Source organism: Porites lutea, chromosome 4, assembly GCF_958299795.1.
Source record: "Porites lutea chromosome 4, jaPorLute2.1, whole genome shotgun sequence".
NCBI classification, from domain to species: domain Eukaryota; kingdom Metazoa; phylum Cnidaria; class Anthozoa; order Scleractinia; family Poritidae; genus Porites; species Porites lutea.
Window position 1 is genome coordinate 31,298,048 of NC_133204.1, and position 15,798 is coordinate 31,313,845.

At 39.3% G+C, this 15,798-nt stretch overlaps 4 protein-coding genes across 4 annotated transcripts in view; 1 reads left to right on the top strand and 3 right to left on the bottom strand.

The window, feature by feature from the left end:
* LOC140933296 (protein SERAC1-like) overlaps positions 1–15,798 on the top strand; it is a 96,978-nt gene that overhangs the window by 42,492 nt on the left and 38,688 nt on the right. The window lies entirely within an intron of this gene.
* Positions 17–3,222, bottom strand: LOC140933292 (uncharacterized). Its single transcript, XM_073382825.1, has 5 exons — positions 2,605–3,222; positions 1,500–1,958; positions 1,164–1,341; positions 813–1,017; positions 17–305 (listed from the first exon to the last, which is right to left on the bottom strand). The coding sequence occupies exons 1-5, from the start codon at positions 2,695–2,697 to the stop codon at positions 17–19; spliced, it is 1,224 nt and encodes a 407-aa protein (XP_073238926.1). The 5' UTR covers positions 2,698–3,222.
* LOC140933293 (band 4.1-like protein 1) lies at positions 6,216–8,430 on the bottom strand. Its single transcript, XM_073382826.1, has one exon. The coding sequence runs from the start codon at positions 8,212–8,214 to the stop codon at positions 7,093–7,095; it is 1,122 nt and encodes a 373-aa protein (XP_073238927.1). The 5' UTR covers positions 8,215–8,430; the 3' UTR covers positions 6,216–7,092.
* On the bottom strand, positions 11,348–13,659 carry LOC140935387 (band 4.1-like protein 1). Its single transcript, XM_073384935.1, has one exon. The coding sequence runs from the start codon at positions 13,596–13,598 to the stop codon at positions 12,471–12,473; it is 1,128 nt and encodes a 375-aa protein (XP_073241036.1). The 5' UTR covers positions 13,599–13,659; the 3' UTR covers positions 11,348–12,470.

The window sequence follows — 15,798 nt, forward strand, 5'->3', positions numbered from 1 at the left end:
GAATTTAATTACAGTTTTAATGTATCATTTCTTTCTTTTCACTCGGCTCACAGAGCACTGCAAAACTTAATAGCAGGTTTCCTGCTGGAAACTTTCCTAGCAGGTCTGGTTGACTCTTCCAGACTTTTGTCTGGCTACAGTTTCTGCAGAAACTTTCTAGGGTTAACAAGGTACCTGTCTGTGATACAGAAAGTTTGGGTTTTGAAAAAAAGCACAAGTGGCAGAACTGAAACAAAAGAAGAAGTTTGGAAAGGAAAACAATTCCCTTCAGTTCCTCTCGAATGTTTTTTCCTTGTAGATCCAACCTGTAAAAAATGATTGAAAGGAAATACTCATTTAATCATAGCATCTGAAATAATAAAATAACAAAAAAATGATTAACATTTTTATTGTTTTTCTCAGGGTGTTGCCAGTTTTTCAACTTGTTGTAAACCTGGCTAATTGTGGGTTGGGATTTTATTCTCATATACATCCTGAAAAATGCTTAAATTTTATAATAATTCTGTTGATTGCACACATGACAACTTTGAGCCCTTAAGCTATCTAGCCCACCCCAACGATGCATAATTTATTACAAGAGTGGACAAACCAAACATTTTAAGGCCTGGGTCTTCCAGTCTATGGCTGGCTGTGCCTCTTCTTTTTTTTTTTTTTTTGCAATTCTTATCTGAGTAAATTAAAAAACAAATTTCATGTACTCTTGTTTCTAAATAGATCCTCTCATACTGGAAGTTAGTTTTAGGCCTAAATCACTTCCCAGAGGATACTTAGAGCTAAGATGTTAAAATGTAATAAACTTTGCATCTTTGTACCTTGGGTTCTGATGAGTCTTCACCGAGTCATTATCTTCCTTTAGTTTTTTATATACATCTTCGATTTCTTCAGGACTCCATGTAGGGTCTTCATCACACTCAAACTCCTCATACGCGTCGTCCTGCATTTCCTGCTCATCTTCTAATTCATCCTCTAGCCCTAACTCTGTCTCATTTGTTACTGGCCATGGATCAGTTTGAATAGCTTAAACAAATGGAATTTAAAAAATTCTATCACCATTAAAATTTTAATTATTATTAAATAACCAAATATTGATAAAATATAATAAAAATATAAAGATAGGCAGTTATGCCTATATCACTCATCAACATCAATTATTGTTGACTCACCAGCATTCACCATCAGCAACTGCTTCGGCTCTTGTATGCTCTTAAAGGTTTCAACCCACTGATCTTGATTGGAGATTAACTTACTCTTCAGTCTTGTGACTTTTCCCCTTAACTGAGTCACCTCACTCCTCAGGGTTTTGCATGTTGTGCAATTCCCAGCATGTCCAGTTGGAGTATCCTACAAAAAACAAACTTTCAACATTAATACAGGCTGTAATAACAAGACTTTAGAATTTTTGTGTTTTAGTATTGTTGTAAAATAACTGCACATGTAGTTTTCCATTGTTATGATAATACAAAGATGCAAGTAAACATTAATTAGAGTTATGCGCCTACCATAGAAACCTGTTCAAGTTGAGGAATCGTTAATGATTCATCAATCTGCATAACTTCATCCATATCCTGCACTTTTTCGATTCCCTGAGCCTCCAGGATCTGCATGGTCTTGGTAACCTCATCAGTGCCTGAAATCCCTTGGCTCTCGAGAGCTGTCTTATCACCAGGAGTACCTAGGACCTCTGAAGCCATCTCAGCATCAACACTTATCTCACCCGTCTCAGTCTCGGGGATGTAGCCTTCCTTTTCAGGATTTACCTCAAGCAAAGAACCCTGACTTGTATTCAGAACAACCTCGCCTTCTGGAGACTCCTCAGGGTTGAGATTGGGAGCCCCCATAGTGTCAGCACTCTCCTCAGGTGCAGAACTTCCTTTCAAAGAGATCACCTCTTCTTCAGGATTGTCTTCTTCCTCTGTATCCTCATTAGTAGTTTGACCAGCCAGAATTTCATTTAGTAGCTAAAAATGAAAATAGTTACGACCATTTTTTATATCTCCCCTTCAAAACAAGTTTAAATTTGAGCTTTATGTCGATGTTTTCAAAACTAGAAATGGAAGCAAGGTTTAACCACATCTTTGCCTTAAACTGTATGCATCATTTGCAGACAGTGAAAATAGAATTAAAATACAAACGAAAAAAAAAAACCCGCAAACGGTAACTGAACTTATAGAATGTAGAAATCAGACTAAGTCCATTTTTGGTCGTTTTAAAAGACTCGCGTGTAACTCTTAATTTGCTGTAAGATTTCTTGGAGGGAAGTTTGGAGTACTGTCAAATCTCAGAGTAACAGCAAGATAATCTCTCAAAAAATAGAGAGCCGGATTTCTATGTAGCTTCACTTTTTCTAAATTTTACGCTTGAGTGGAAAGGTCTGGGAATTGACTTCACGTCCACTCAGCGCAAATGCCCGTTTTACTATAACTATGAGAAGAAAGCAGAAAAGTATAAAAACACATGCAACAATATGGGAAGTCCAAATAGTCAGAGCATTCATTACACGAATATTGAACAACGATGCCAGAAAAAATCATGTCACAGGTAAATGGGGAAATAAATATAATGGTGATAAGCACAGCTGCGCAAATACATTGTAATTTCACTCACCGATCGTCGACTCCGCTTTGATAGTGTTTGAGAGGATTTTTTCCAAATGGTTGGAAACGTCCCCTTCTTCAAATTCCTTTTCATGTCTTTCATCGGAAAAGCAAGCGTAAAACAATCCCTTGTAAAATGCTCCGATCACACGGCAAATTTTCTTACTGGGTTGAAATCCTTCCGATGAATGTACACGAACCTTTTCCACTTTAATCTAACGCTGCCCGAATCAGGAGAATTATGAATAGAAATCCCCAATTCATCTTTCTTTACGTTTCCACAGTCCTGAACAACACAACGTCTACCAGGCATACTTTCGCTTTAAGTCAAAAAAGCGAAGAAAGAACCTCCAAAAGCTTCCAAAAATATCTCGTCCTGCATGCGAAATTAGCCACGTTTGTTTGCCTTGTTTTGCCGTGTTGATGTTTCTACGTCACATCTCGCCCCAACTCCTTCAAATACTACTCCCGGTCATTTTTTGAATCGAGTAATGGCGGCAAGACATTTACGAAAATTGCCGTGCAAATAAACACACTTCCAGATCAAATTTGGACTCCAAACTTGGCACGGTAAGTCACTTTTACATACATTTTCGAAATATGTAATCAAAAACAAATTCCCAAATTTGATCGTAGTAGCACTTTAAGCCTAATTGAAAACAAAAAAACGAAATGATTCTAAAAAAAAGTCTTCGTGCAAATAGCCTCTATATTTTTTAAAGCTTTTACAACGAATGTACTTTCAATTTGTAAAATAGCTTAAAATAATCCGCATCCAATACCTGGTCAGGAAAAAAAAGCGAGCAATTTGTATTATAATCATTATTCAACAGACCACAATATTTTTTATACAATAACACAACTTAATATATTTACACTTTAGCAACGTTAACTACTGAATTAACTTCCCTTGAACATATCGATATTATGATTTTTCAGGTTTACCTTTTTTTCTTAATAAGACACACGTTTGTTGCCTTGCGAAGGCATAAGCTTTTCAATAAAAATTAATAGGGTCTTAATTTTAAACGACTCACTGGCTGAGACGTAATTTTTAAGCTTTTCATAATTAACCGTATATACATATCTTACAACAATGATTAAGCTGATGAAAATATAGTCTACAAAGTACTCAAGCTACAGTAATTCGTGTAAACCACCACCGCAATTCGGCGGAGAGCTTAGAACTCAAGTATTTTAAAGACCTGTTTGGAAAATCTGATTGATCACAGCAACTCTCACGCCAGGAGACTTGAAACCGTAAGAAATTTTCCCCGAATGGAAATCCTGAGGTTGTCTTGTGCCTAATTATGATAATTAGGCAAAATTTCAAACAAAGGATATTGACAAATTGATGGAAACATTTTTTTTTTTGAAAGCTTAGGTAAATAGTCTTTTCTCATAGGGGACAATCACATTTTGCTTTCCGCGTTTTACTTGGAATGAATGCACTCCAACACTATCATCCAATATCTTCTTCCTCATCGTCGTTTTTGCTGAACATACACTGTCAAACCTGTATTCAGCAGTCACCCTCTAATCTATTAATTATAGCGTTCACTTAAAAAAGGCCCGAAAATCATGGCCACGAATTTCTTTAAAACTGACCTGTGCTGAAAATTTGCTTGAACCAATAAAAAGCACTACCCAGATCTGAGTAGTAACGCGTTATCAGTACGGATTTTCTGCGCTAGTTTCTTGGTAGCCTATAACCCTTTTTTTAAACGGTTCATTTTTGTTGTTTGTGACGTTTGATGTAAGTAATGCTTGGGGTGACCGCTAAATACAAGTTTGCCAGTACAGAGTTGATTTCCTGTGTAGAGTTTAAACAAATTCTGCTTTGTCATTACTATACAAAGCATATGGAAAACAGGATGAAGGATGTGCGTGAATAAACGTCTTATCAGTACCGTGGAACCTCGTGTCGACATAACGAACCTCTAGTCTATACAAAGACCTCGGGTTTAACGACGATTTTCTTTACCCCAGTAAACGTAAAATATATGAAAAAGAATCCTCGCGGTAAATTTTGCCAGTCCCTTAGCCCTTGGTTATTACCGAGGCTTCACTGTATGCCAGAATCTCAAATAACCGCCTAGACGCTTAAAGGTCAAGTAATACGGGCAACATTTTCGCACAACTTATCTCGCAACTTTGTTGCGTTGCAAGTTGAAAAGGGCTGTTGCCCGTATTACCATCTTCGCTCTCAACTTGTCACGCAACAAATTTCGATGTTGCAAGTTGCGGCTCTTTAAGAAAATCATGCGTTGTGATTGGTCAATAGTGTGTTTTTGTGTCAGCAAACAAAATGGCTTTTTGACCTTCTGTGGTTTCTTTTTTGACTTCCCTTGTCAATGCCGTTCTAAGGCTATGTAGTTGTTTTTTCAGGCAGTTTGGTGAAACGTTAAATTTTTGACATAACTCATCCAGAGCTCTTGACCTCCGTGGCTTGCTTTTGTACTCTGGTCCACAAGTTTCCCACAGACATGGGTGCTTTTTAAGTTCTTTGCACAAATCTTTTCTTTGGGCCTCTGACATTTTTTCACTAATAAATTCACAATGTTGGGTCTCAACATTCTCAACCTCCACAACTTCGGCCATGTTTACTTCCTACCCAAATCGGATATGCCCGAGGTCAAGCTCGCGCTTACTCACCATCTTTCCCGCGTTTTTGGTGCGGGAAAATTGACCAGTCACGAGTGTTGTGAAGTGAAGCAAGTTGTGATGCAAATAATAAAAGTGAAAGTTTGTTGCAAAAAGTAGAACTCAGGTCTACTTTGCGCAACATGTTGCCACAACTTGCAACATCGAAATTTGTAGCGTGACAAGTTGAGAGCGAGGGTGGTAATACGGGCAACAACGCTATTCAACTTGCAACGCAACAATGTTGCGCGACAAGTTGTGCGAAAATGTTGCCTGTATTACTTGACCTTAAGGTACAGTAAAACAGCGGGCAACAAAAACGTGCAACTTGTTTGGCAACATTGCAGCGAAACAGGTTTAAAAGCAATGTTGCACGTTTTACTAGCCACGTTCAAACCAGCCTCACCACAAATAAGGTTGTTACAGGTTGCGAAAATTTGTTGCAGAAAGTAGATAGTAGTTTAACTAGTTTGAAGGGGCTGTGTCACGGTAGTCCAGGTCATTTTGTTTAATTTTGCCAATCACTCACCCTCAATCGCTATGGAACTTAAAGTAAGCAAAGAAATTACAGGTAAATGACAAAATCAGAGATCCGAGACAAACAAATATGTCTCCTGAGCATTATTTTTGAAGTTGCAAGCAGCAGGGATCAACTTTGAAAAACTGTTGGGCTGAACAGTTTTCAAAAACCCTAATTTCAATCCGTTTCAATCTTCTTCAGTTTTGCCCACCCGTGGCATCTGTTGTTTCTGTTATGTTATTTTAACCCTCGTTTAGAGTTTAAGTGGTTATCTTTATGTTTCTCTTAATTACAGTCAACCCAAGTCAAGCGTACCCCCCACGATTACATTAATGAATTTATTATTCGAAAGTTGAATCCGTTGGTAGTTGTAGATTTCAGATTCGTGTCTGCATTCTTGCATGCGTAATGAGCCGTGAATTCACATGCGATTCAGTTCCGAAATTTCTACCAGCTAAGTTTCCCTGAATTTGACGTAAATGTCTTCCATGAAATTTAACCCATTTAAAGATTTTCAATCTGCCCAAATACAGAGAAGTTCTCGTAAAATATTCACTGCTCAGTACGCATGCAGGAATGCCGATTTGAATTTAACACTAGTTACCGGAACGACTAACAGATTCATTTTTCAAATAATCAATTCATTAATAGCTTGACCTGCCTCGACTGTAAACGGGCATTTTGTAATTTCCTAATTTGGCTGAATTTCGTGACACAGCTCCTTTAAGTTTATTTTTTACATCAAAATTTTTACATATGATGCTCGTTTTACTGGTCTAAGGCAAACTCGTTTTGCAGCAAGTTAGGTAACTCCCGTATATTGCGTGACTTGCGCGTAAGGTTATCCAGTCACAAGTCAGTACTCTGAAAGTTGCACGAATACTATTCATGTAACTTTCAGCAACCTTCATTTGTTGGAAGGCAGGTTTGGGTAGAAAAACGCGCAAAATCGCTTTTCAACACGCTCTGTAGCAATGTTGCAAAACAAGAAAGTGGCACGTTTTTCTTCAGCGCCCGTTTTACCGAGGCTTTCATATTCATGGAGTGTTGTAACCTGTTATTACTATACTATTTCTTTATTTTGATCAGATCCCTTTCTACCCGGTGCGTAGTAGACTGCAGGAATTAAGTTTCTATTCAGTCAGTCGAGTCGAAACTTAGTAAGGCTGGAAAGTGGAAACAAGTCAAGGGGAAATTTTCTCTGTTTCGTTCAAGTGCTTGCGTGTATTATGCCCGCACGCCCTCGCGCGGTCGCTGATAACATGCACGCCTGCGCTATAAATCATGAGTGGCTTTGACTCCGGTAAAGATGATTGTCCCCGGGGATTGTTCTCGTTAATTCGATGTTTGTCTCTTAAAAGGAAGTGTCATCTTAGCCCCAAGAAACTGGCGGCCTGATCCTACTGATCTTGAACGCAGACTACGAATCCTGTTCAAGGATTTCACATCCAAGGAGAGGCTTCTTATGATAGTTGCTCTTTCAGGATTGTCTTCAAGGAAAAACTTTTGGTGATTTTCGGCGTCTTCTCGGAGGCGCTGGGCGACTTTGTAACCGTACAAACCTTTACTGAAACGAAACGCGCGACACGTCATGTTTTCACCTTCGTTGTCACCGGACCCCGTGAGGTGAATGTAGAACTTCGAGTTGTCACACATCATGGAAATAATGTCACGCCAGTTGAAGGAGTGGCATACTTCGCCGACTTCAGGAAATTTGTTCTTCGGCTGACAGATGCGCATTCCGTAAATTGAAACACAGAAAACAACATCATCCCCACTGTCCAGATCGGTGCCTCCATAGTACACACACGCACCATAGTTGGGTAACTCTTTACAAATATCAAGAGCATGCGAGACAGCATCTTGTCGGGTCATCCCGCGGTGAGATTTATGCAAATCCCGCACCATAAGCTCATAATTTTCCTCGCTTATCTCCCCATCGGAGTTTATACCTGTTGGAGGACAGTAAAACAATCCGAGTAGAGCTTCTAAATAACCCGCCTTGTGTTGCTTGGGGATGAAATCTCCGAGCATGGCTTGCGCGAAGAAGCCGTCGATTGACGCATGTTTACTTACCGGCAGGTTGAACTTGCCTCTGTTGATCAGCCCTTTCAACTGCAAAAGAATCTGTTTTTGCATGTTCTGATCCAACTGAAGAGGGTCTTTGGGAAATACTTTCACTGCAAACTGGTACATCAACGGATTCGATTTTCTGGGTGGACGGATTTCTTTATCTAGATGTAGCCAGTTGACATCTCCATCAGCGCCATCTATGAACTGTAGACCAAAATACTGCCTACTACCTGCGGGAACTCGAAGTCTCTCGCACACTCTATCGAAAAGTTCTCTTCCTACGACTGTCTTTTGGCCAAATGTTGTGACAAATTGTGAGTTATCAAGAAGAACAACGTGGCATTCAATGACACTTGAAGTTGACCGAAGGAACCTCAAAGACATATTTTAAAGGAGGTTACAAATATCACTACTCGTCTTAAACAGATTTACCCCTGCGTGTTGTAGGATACTGTCTTTTCTGGCTTTTCTGTTATTCTCGCCGCGTGTATGGAAACAAGCTGTTGTAGTTTTCTTGAAATTATCGTAGCAAGTTATTTCCTTTCTCAATAATTCACACACAGGGACACACCTCCTTTGGTTATATTGCACTGGGTGTCATGTACGTGCTACTTCTAATTTAATATATCAGGTTACTGGCGATTGGCAACGGTAAATAAACAGAAGTTGAAACCTTATCGAATGTTCCTCTATGACGTACACAAATTTCTAGGTCTTCTGGCGGACGCTGACAACTGCCATTGCTGCCTTTAAGTTTAAAAAAGCTGAATATTTTCCTACAAGGAAATGTTTATTTATATTACACCTGCATATTTATCAAAGATGTACAATACGATCAGAGACAACGGAGAACGCCCGTTTGTGACAGAAAACTCAGTGCGTGACTGCAAAGCCATCCGACTGCTACATGATGTCATATTTTTTTGATAGGTTACCTTTTTGTTTTTATTTTGTCGCCGTTTTCTTTTTTGTCTTGTCACTTGATAATGATGTCATAGCAAGTTAAACTCTGCAATTATTTTTATTCTCGATATTTTATTTTTGTTTCTTTATTTCTTTACGTATGTCCTCATTGATAAAATCTCTATAAAATACATTACAACACGGCATCATGTTCGATGAGCTCAGTGATTAGGTAAGATATTAATGATTTCAATAATTTAATCCAAGAATCACAAATAATACAGCTATTATAACGTCCTCAAAAGTCCCGGGGGGTATGCCGCCCGGTTCTCCAAATCCGGACCCTATTTCAGACCAAAATATGTCATTTTCCAGACCCGTTTTCGGACCTGGCCTTTAGGCAGAAATTATGTTAGTATTACTTAGATTAGAGTGCAAACGAAAAAAATTCCTCACATCTGTTTCGAATTCGCATATTTCTTTTTCGTTCTTACTTATTTGGAATTGAAACGTTAAATAAGTTCATACCCTCCCGTAGGTCCCTTGAAAACCATACCCGATTCCAGACCAAAATGGGGGAAGTGTATACCCGTTTTCAGACCAAAACGGCGCAAAAACGCTAACCGATGGGGCAGCACAGACTTATATAGCTTATATAAGGGAGCACCCTCCCGGGGCCAAACGTAAAATACTTGCGAAATATATATGCTATTTTCGGAGATTTTGGTTGGCTACTAATATCAGCCGAGTTTCCGGGCTAACTCAATACTTACAATATAATAAACCAATAAACGGACTTTGAAACCCGAAAACAACGTTTTAAAAGAGGAGAGAAGAAGGTGATAAGAGCTGTGATGCTGAGCAGAAAAAAGGACGGAAAGACAAGATCATCAGAACACTAAAGTTTCCAACATATCAAGAATCTTCCGGATAGCTTGGAACTGTTTTGATATTTACATTTTTTAACCTCGGTTTCATGCATTAATTATTACTTTTTGTCACACGGTCAAGGGTCTGGGAACTAATATCCCTTCGAGTTACATGTTAGGTTCGAGTACCAGCCGCTGTTCGGGAAATGAGCCCGCGACTAGCAAAAATCGAGCCCACTTGCAGGTGCCCAGGAAAATGTCCATAACAAGTGCGCATACACGATCGTCAGATTCGTCCCTGAAAAAACCTGAAAAATTTTTGCAATTTATGCGAGCACAGGAGCCGATTACCAGCTCCTGACGAGCCAGAGGCGTAGCTACCTGTACGTACGCTACGCACGTGCGTACCTGATAATGCCGTTGAAGCGAGTCGAGAGTAATAAAAATATCAAGAGCCCTTATGGCTCTTGAAAATATAGAATATACTGGTAAAGACTACATCAGCGTAGAGTGCTTTTGTCAGTCAAAGACAATGTGGCAAACAAGAAATCAATCATTTGTAAATAAAAGTTTGAGATACTTAACTACTAAAGCAATAATTTATATTATTATTCATTCAAAATATTTCCCCAATTCCGATTGGCTAAGAGCACACGCATAATTCACCACAACCAGTTACTGATGACCAAATCTGGAAGAATTTTGTTTTTAACGAGGAAATGACGTCAAAAATGCAGCCTTCTACATGTTAATGCACCGTTAACCGAGAAGACCTGGGGACGAGATTGAGTTGTTTTCGTTGTAAAAACTAAAACGGCGCCCACTCGTTTCAGATGAAGAGTAAGAACTACAGCTGGAACTAGGCGAAATAATGGTTAAAAACATATTAAAAACAGCAAGAAGACAACTCGGAGGGCGACATCTGCTATTTGGAGAATATTTTCGGAGCTAGACAAACCTAAACGTAAACTATCGATGCAGGTAAGCTTGTTTTAGCTATGTTTTTAAACTAGGAATTATTTTGAATGAAAAATAAAACAATTAATGAATTCGGCTTTAGTATCATTTGAAGAATTATGGAGAACTCGGAGGGTGTTATCCGCCTCGGCCCACGGCTTCGACAGATAACACCCTCCTCGAGCTCCATACTTCTTCATAAGATACTCAGCCTCATTCATTAATTGTTAAACAAACCCAAAAAGTCGACAACGAAATCTGCAACTTTCTGACGTCATTTCATAGAAAATAAAACGCTTTGGATTATACACTGTAGCGTAACCTCACCTTTAATCAGGGAGTAATAGATTTGGGACTTAACGGAGGGAGAAAGGAAATTTGAAAAGTTGTGCTCCTGGTTACGCCCCTGCAAGCGAAGGAAAGTTCTTCGTCAGACCACTTGCATGAAGTATGTTTAATAAAGTCACGGTGATGGCATTTTTTTCCGGCAGTCTGTAAAAGGATAGCTTGTTTGTTTTTATATTAGTTTTTATCATCCATAAAAGTCAGTTTACCACATCAAATTTTGTGACTTGAACCATTGTCGTCACGTTACTGTTCATGTGTATTCGAAAAACGTAATAACAATAATAATAATTTGAATAATAATAATAATAATAATAATAACAGGTCTTTATTTCATAAGATAAACATACATATCCCATGTTACAAAATTGTTAAATATAAAAAGCAAGCTAGGGTACATGAAATGGCAATTAAAATCTAATAAAACTAAAAACTAAACTAAAGAAGACGTAAAACGCGTCGTGTTTACTTTAGGTTTCACCGTTGATTTTCGTTTAAGGTAGTACCTAGTGTTCTTAACCTTTGGCAACATGTCATAAAGCGGGTGACCCTCTGAGCCTATAACTTTAGTGCGTATTTGTTTATCTTGTTTTTCTAAAAGATCGTGGATATCAATGCTATGCGAGATGTACCTACCTTTCTTACATCTATCCAAAAAAACGCTGGATCGTTGTTAGTTCAGCTTCAGCCGCTCTATACGCCGCAAGCCCGTATGAGATGTTAGGTAGTACAATGGAATTGAATAGGTAGTCAATTTCTTTCTGATTGCACCCATCTCTTCTAAGCGTCCTGAGTACGTGGAGACTTGTCTGCCTTTGTGAGTTTATTTTTTACATGAATGTTAAATCTGGTGTCGGACTGAAAAGTAACACCCAGCAAAACAACATCCTTGACCCGAGGTATTCCAGCTACTCTATCAAAGATCTGTGCATTGCCTTTTTTCATAAAGGCAAGTTCTTTACGTTTACTAGGATTGCAGGTCATACAGTTGTTTTTTTGACCATTCTAAGAACTGCTTCACTAACTCGTTCGAACAGTCCGTATCCCTCCACACAGGTGCAATTATGGTGGAGTCGTCCGCACATTTATGCAAAGTTGTAGAGCCAAACATGGATGGCACTACTCACGATCAGGAATGGTCTTTGAGTTTCAGGCCATTTTCTGCAAATAATTCAATGAACATTAAACACGAAAATTATTTAATCAAGTCGGGGATTCCATAAATAAAAAACTTATCTGACATATCTCTTAAGTGTAACCGGGATCTGCAGAACCCTTGTTGTTGATCCATTGACGGAACTTTCTGTTTAAGAATTACCCAAGCAAAGGGATAGCATCAGGATAATATCAGCACAGAGGCGTTGAAAGTGGATGTTGGGAATAACTAACATAAAACAACATGAAGTTTCCCAAACGCTCAGAAAGCCAAAGGAAAAAAATCAGTATAAAGATGGTCCTTTTTTTGTGTCTTTGTAACTATATCTGGCCTAGCTTATTGAGAATGATTTGCTCATGGTTCATGTGCTTACAAATACAACGATCATATGGATTAGCAACTTCCTTAAATTACTTCTTCGTTGTTTGTCTCTTGAAAGGAAGAGTCATTTTAGACGCAAGAAACTGACGGCCTGATCCTACTGATCCGGAACGCAGATTACGAATCCCTTTCAAGGATTTCACATCCACGGAAAGGCTTCTCATGGTTCTTGCTCTTTCAGGGTTCTCTTCAAAGAAAAAGTTCTGGTGATTTTCTGCGTCCTTTTTAAAGCGATGCGCGACCTTGTGGCTGTACAAGCCTTTCTTGAATCGGAACGCACGATATGACATGTCCTCGTCGTTATCATCAGCTGCCCCTCCTGCCAGGTGCACGTACAACTTTGCATCGTCACAAAGAATGGAGATAACGTCGCGCCACTGGAAATGGTGACATACTTCGCCGACTTCAGGAAATTTGTTCTTTAGACGGCAGATGCGTATTCCTTGAATAGAAACGGACAAAACAACCTCATCCCCGCTGTCAAGATCAGTCCCTCCATAGTACACACAGCCACCATAGTTGGGTAACTCTTTACAGATATCAAGGGCATGCGACACAGCTTTCTCTCGGGTCATCCCGCGGTGAGATTTATGCAAATCCCGCACCATAAGCTCATATTTTTCTTCGTCGATGTCCCCATCGGAGTTTATACCGGTTGGAGGACAATAGAATATTCCGAGTAAAGTCTCTAAATAACCCGCCTTGTGCTGCTTGGGGATGAAATCTCCGAGCATCGCTTGCGCGAAGAAGCCGTCGATTGACGCATGTTTACTTACGGGTAGGTTGAACTTGCCTCTGTTGATCAGCCCTTTCAACTGCAAAAGAATCTGTTTTTGCATGTTCTGATCCAACTGAAGAGGGTCTTTGGGAAATACTTTCACTGCAAACTGGTACATCAACGGATTCGATTTTCTGGGTGAACGAATTTCTTTATCCAGATTTAGCCAGTTGACATCTCCGTCTTCGTTATCAATGTACTGTAAACCAAAGTACTGCCTGTCATACGATGGGACTTTAAGTCTTTCGCACACTCTTTCGAAAAGCTCGTCTCCCACAACCGTTTCTTGGTCAAACATAGCGACGAATTGTGAGTTATCAAGAAGAACAACGTGGCATTCAATCACACTTGACGAAGCCCGTAAAAACTTGAAAGACATCTTGACTTCTTTGAAAGGGAAACTTTTTCCGTGTGCTGCTATGTTTCCTCACGTTGATAACAATCTGTTGTATTTTTTATGCAAACTATCATAAGTTGAATAAAGTCTGAATAATTGACCTGATCACACCTCCTTAGTGATATTGCATTAGGTCAAGTTGATTTAAATAAGTTTTCAACATTAACCGGTCCAACATAACAACCTTAAGAAGAATGATGAAGAAAACTGAAGATGTGTGAAGTTGTATCGAATGTTCCACTGGGATATTGACTTCTATATATTTATTTTTTGTTTCGCGGGCGCCAACTATTAAATCTGTAGCCAGTTGTGTAGTGACTATGGAATGTGTAAAACTGTTGTTTTAATTTACAATCAAACAGGTACAATATACATTCAAAGTACTAATGTAAATTATAGCCTGTGATGCAGTCGCGCGTGTCTCTTTTGTCCTCATTGTGGGAGGGTCAAGATGGCTGGTCAGTATTGTGCATTGGCCAAGTTCCTTTCGAGTTTTCAAGTGGTCCTTCGAATATCCTGCATTTTATCACGACCGAGTCGAAGTCGAAGTCGATAAAAAGTAAAAAAAGGGACCAGGCCAATATCCAGCCATCCTGAACTAGTGTGGTCAATAAAGGATTTATTAAATGCACCCCAGTACAAAGATAATTTTTTTCGTGCGAGACCAACGCGGGAAATCCGGAGCAGGAAAGTTAGGCACATCTTAGTGCCCGCCCGCTCGCTCGCGGATTCAGCCATATTAGTGGCTTCGAGCAGATGCTGGACAATAAAACATACAATTAACTGACATAGTTACATATTTTGCTAATTACAGACTCTTTTATTGGGTCAATTCATAGTTGTGGGCTCTTGTTGTGGGATAGACGACTACAGGAGGACTACAGTGGCGTCTTCAATTATTAGAATTCAATCTTGGCTACGAGGATGAGGAACTATAAAACAAAAGAAATCGAATAATTCATTTCTTTTGTTTTATTCTCGCTAGCCTCGGAGTCAAGTGAGAATTTTGATAATTCAAAACTGGCTTATTACGATCGAGTTTTTGTGATTTGGATCTTCTAATATTAGCTGGTTTACAGTCATATGAAAACACTTAGAAATTGTATGAGCACGCCACATCTGTGTGCCATTGGAATGACATTCATATAACCTTGTGCAATTTGTCAAATAGTGGCGAATTTTTCTCCAGTTGAATTCTAAGGACTGTCTCTAAGTTCAACAAAAGAAAATTGTTTTCTTGGGTCCGTCTAAACTTGAAATTAGGAAACTGTTAGGAAATTCCGCGTTGTAGACCTACCGAGACAGCAAGGTGAAGTACAGATCCTGTACAGAACATTTGACGCACGTACACTGTACTTTCAAAGGAAACAGAAATGTTCTTAATTCATTTGAACTGAGCCTGTTGACTGAAATGTGCCAAAATTAATTCCCGGCAAGAAAATCACTCCGTCCTCAAACCGCAGTCTGTTCGGAACTTCCTCCAAAACGCAATCATCAATCGGCCAACTTCTGCGTCCCCAATCTAGTCCCGAATGATTTTTCCACTGGGAAATGGGAGTGTCCGGACCAAAAAAATTCCTGCCACGCCACACGGTATTCAAAAGAGCCAAAAGAGGATTATTCCTATGTATGTTCTTGCTGATTTTCTTTACAATCTCATCTCCAGAAATTGTAAGGTTACATCGATGAAGGGTTTTCCGTTTACAGTAGAACGACCACCTCGACAATACGGTCACCTCGTTTCGGCCCTGCGAAACGGCCATACATCACCCGCAAGAGAGCTCTTGTCACCCGTTAATACGGCCAACGGCCACATTTTAAAATCCCTTGAAACTGTAGAATCCCTTATAATTTCACCATGTTAATATGGCAATTCTTTCGAAATTTAGAAAATTAAAATGCCAGTGACATGTCAGTTTCATTGACTATAGTACTCTAAGCTCATTCTCGTACTGTTTGTACCACAGTACACTTATAAATGCACGTGGCGATTTATAGTCGAATTTTAAAAGAGTTTCATGTACTAAATGAAAATTTTTACAAGTTTTTTCAATTACTGTACGCGATAGCTACATTGCGGTTGTTTATTAATGAGAACAGTACGGTGAATGCGATGTACGGTGTATTCCTGTCCTGTGTATAGACCTTGTCACGGTTTTCGACGCCATCTTGACGAGTAGGC

Coding starts and splice junctions, on each gene's coding strand:
- LOC140935387 (XM_073384935.1), bottom strand. CDS start 13,598: ATGTCTTTCAAGTTTTTACGGGCTTCGTCAAGTGTGATTGAATGCCAC.
- LOC140933292 (XM_073382825.1), bottom strand. CDS start 2,697: ATGAAAGACATGAAAAGGAATTTGAAGAAGGGGACGTTTCCAACCATT. Junction 1,342..1,499: donor AACTTGAACAGGTTTCTATG/GTAGGCGCATAA, acceptor TGTTTTTTGTAG/GATACTCCAACTGGACATGC. Junction 306..812: donor AAGACTCATCAGAACCCAAG/GTACAAAGATGC, acceptor CATTTTTTACAG/GTTGGATCTACAAGGAAAAA.
- LOC140933293 (XM_073382826.1), bottom strand. CDS start 8,214: ATGTCTTTGAGGTTCCTTCGGTCAACTTCAAGTGTCATTGAATGCCAC.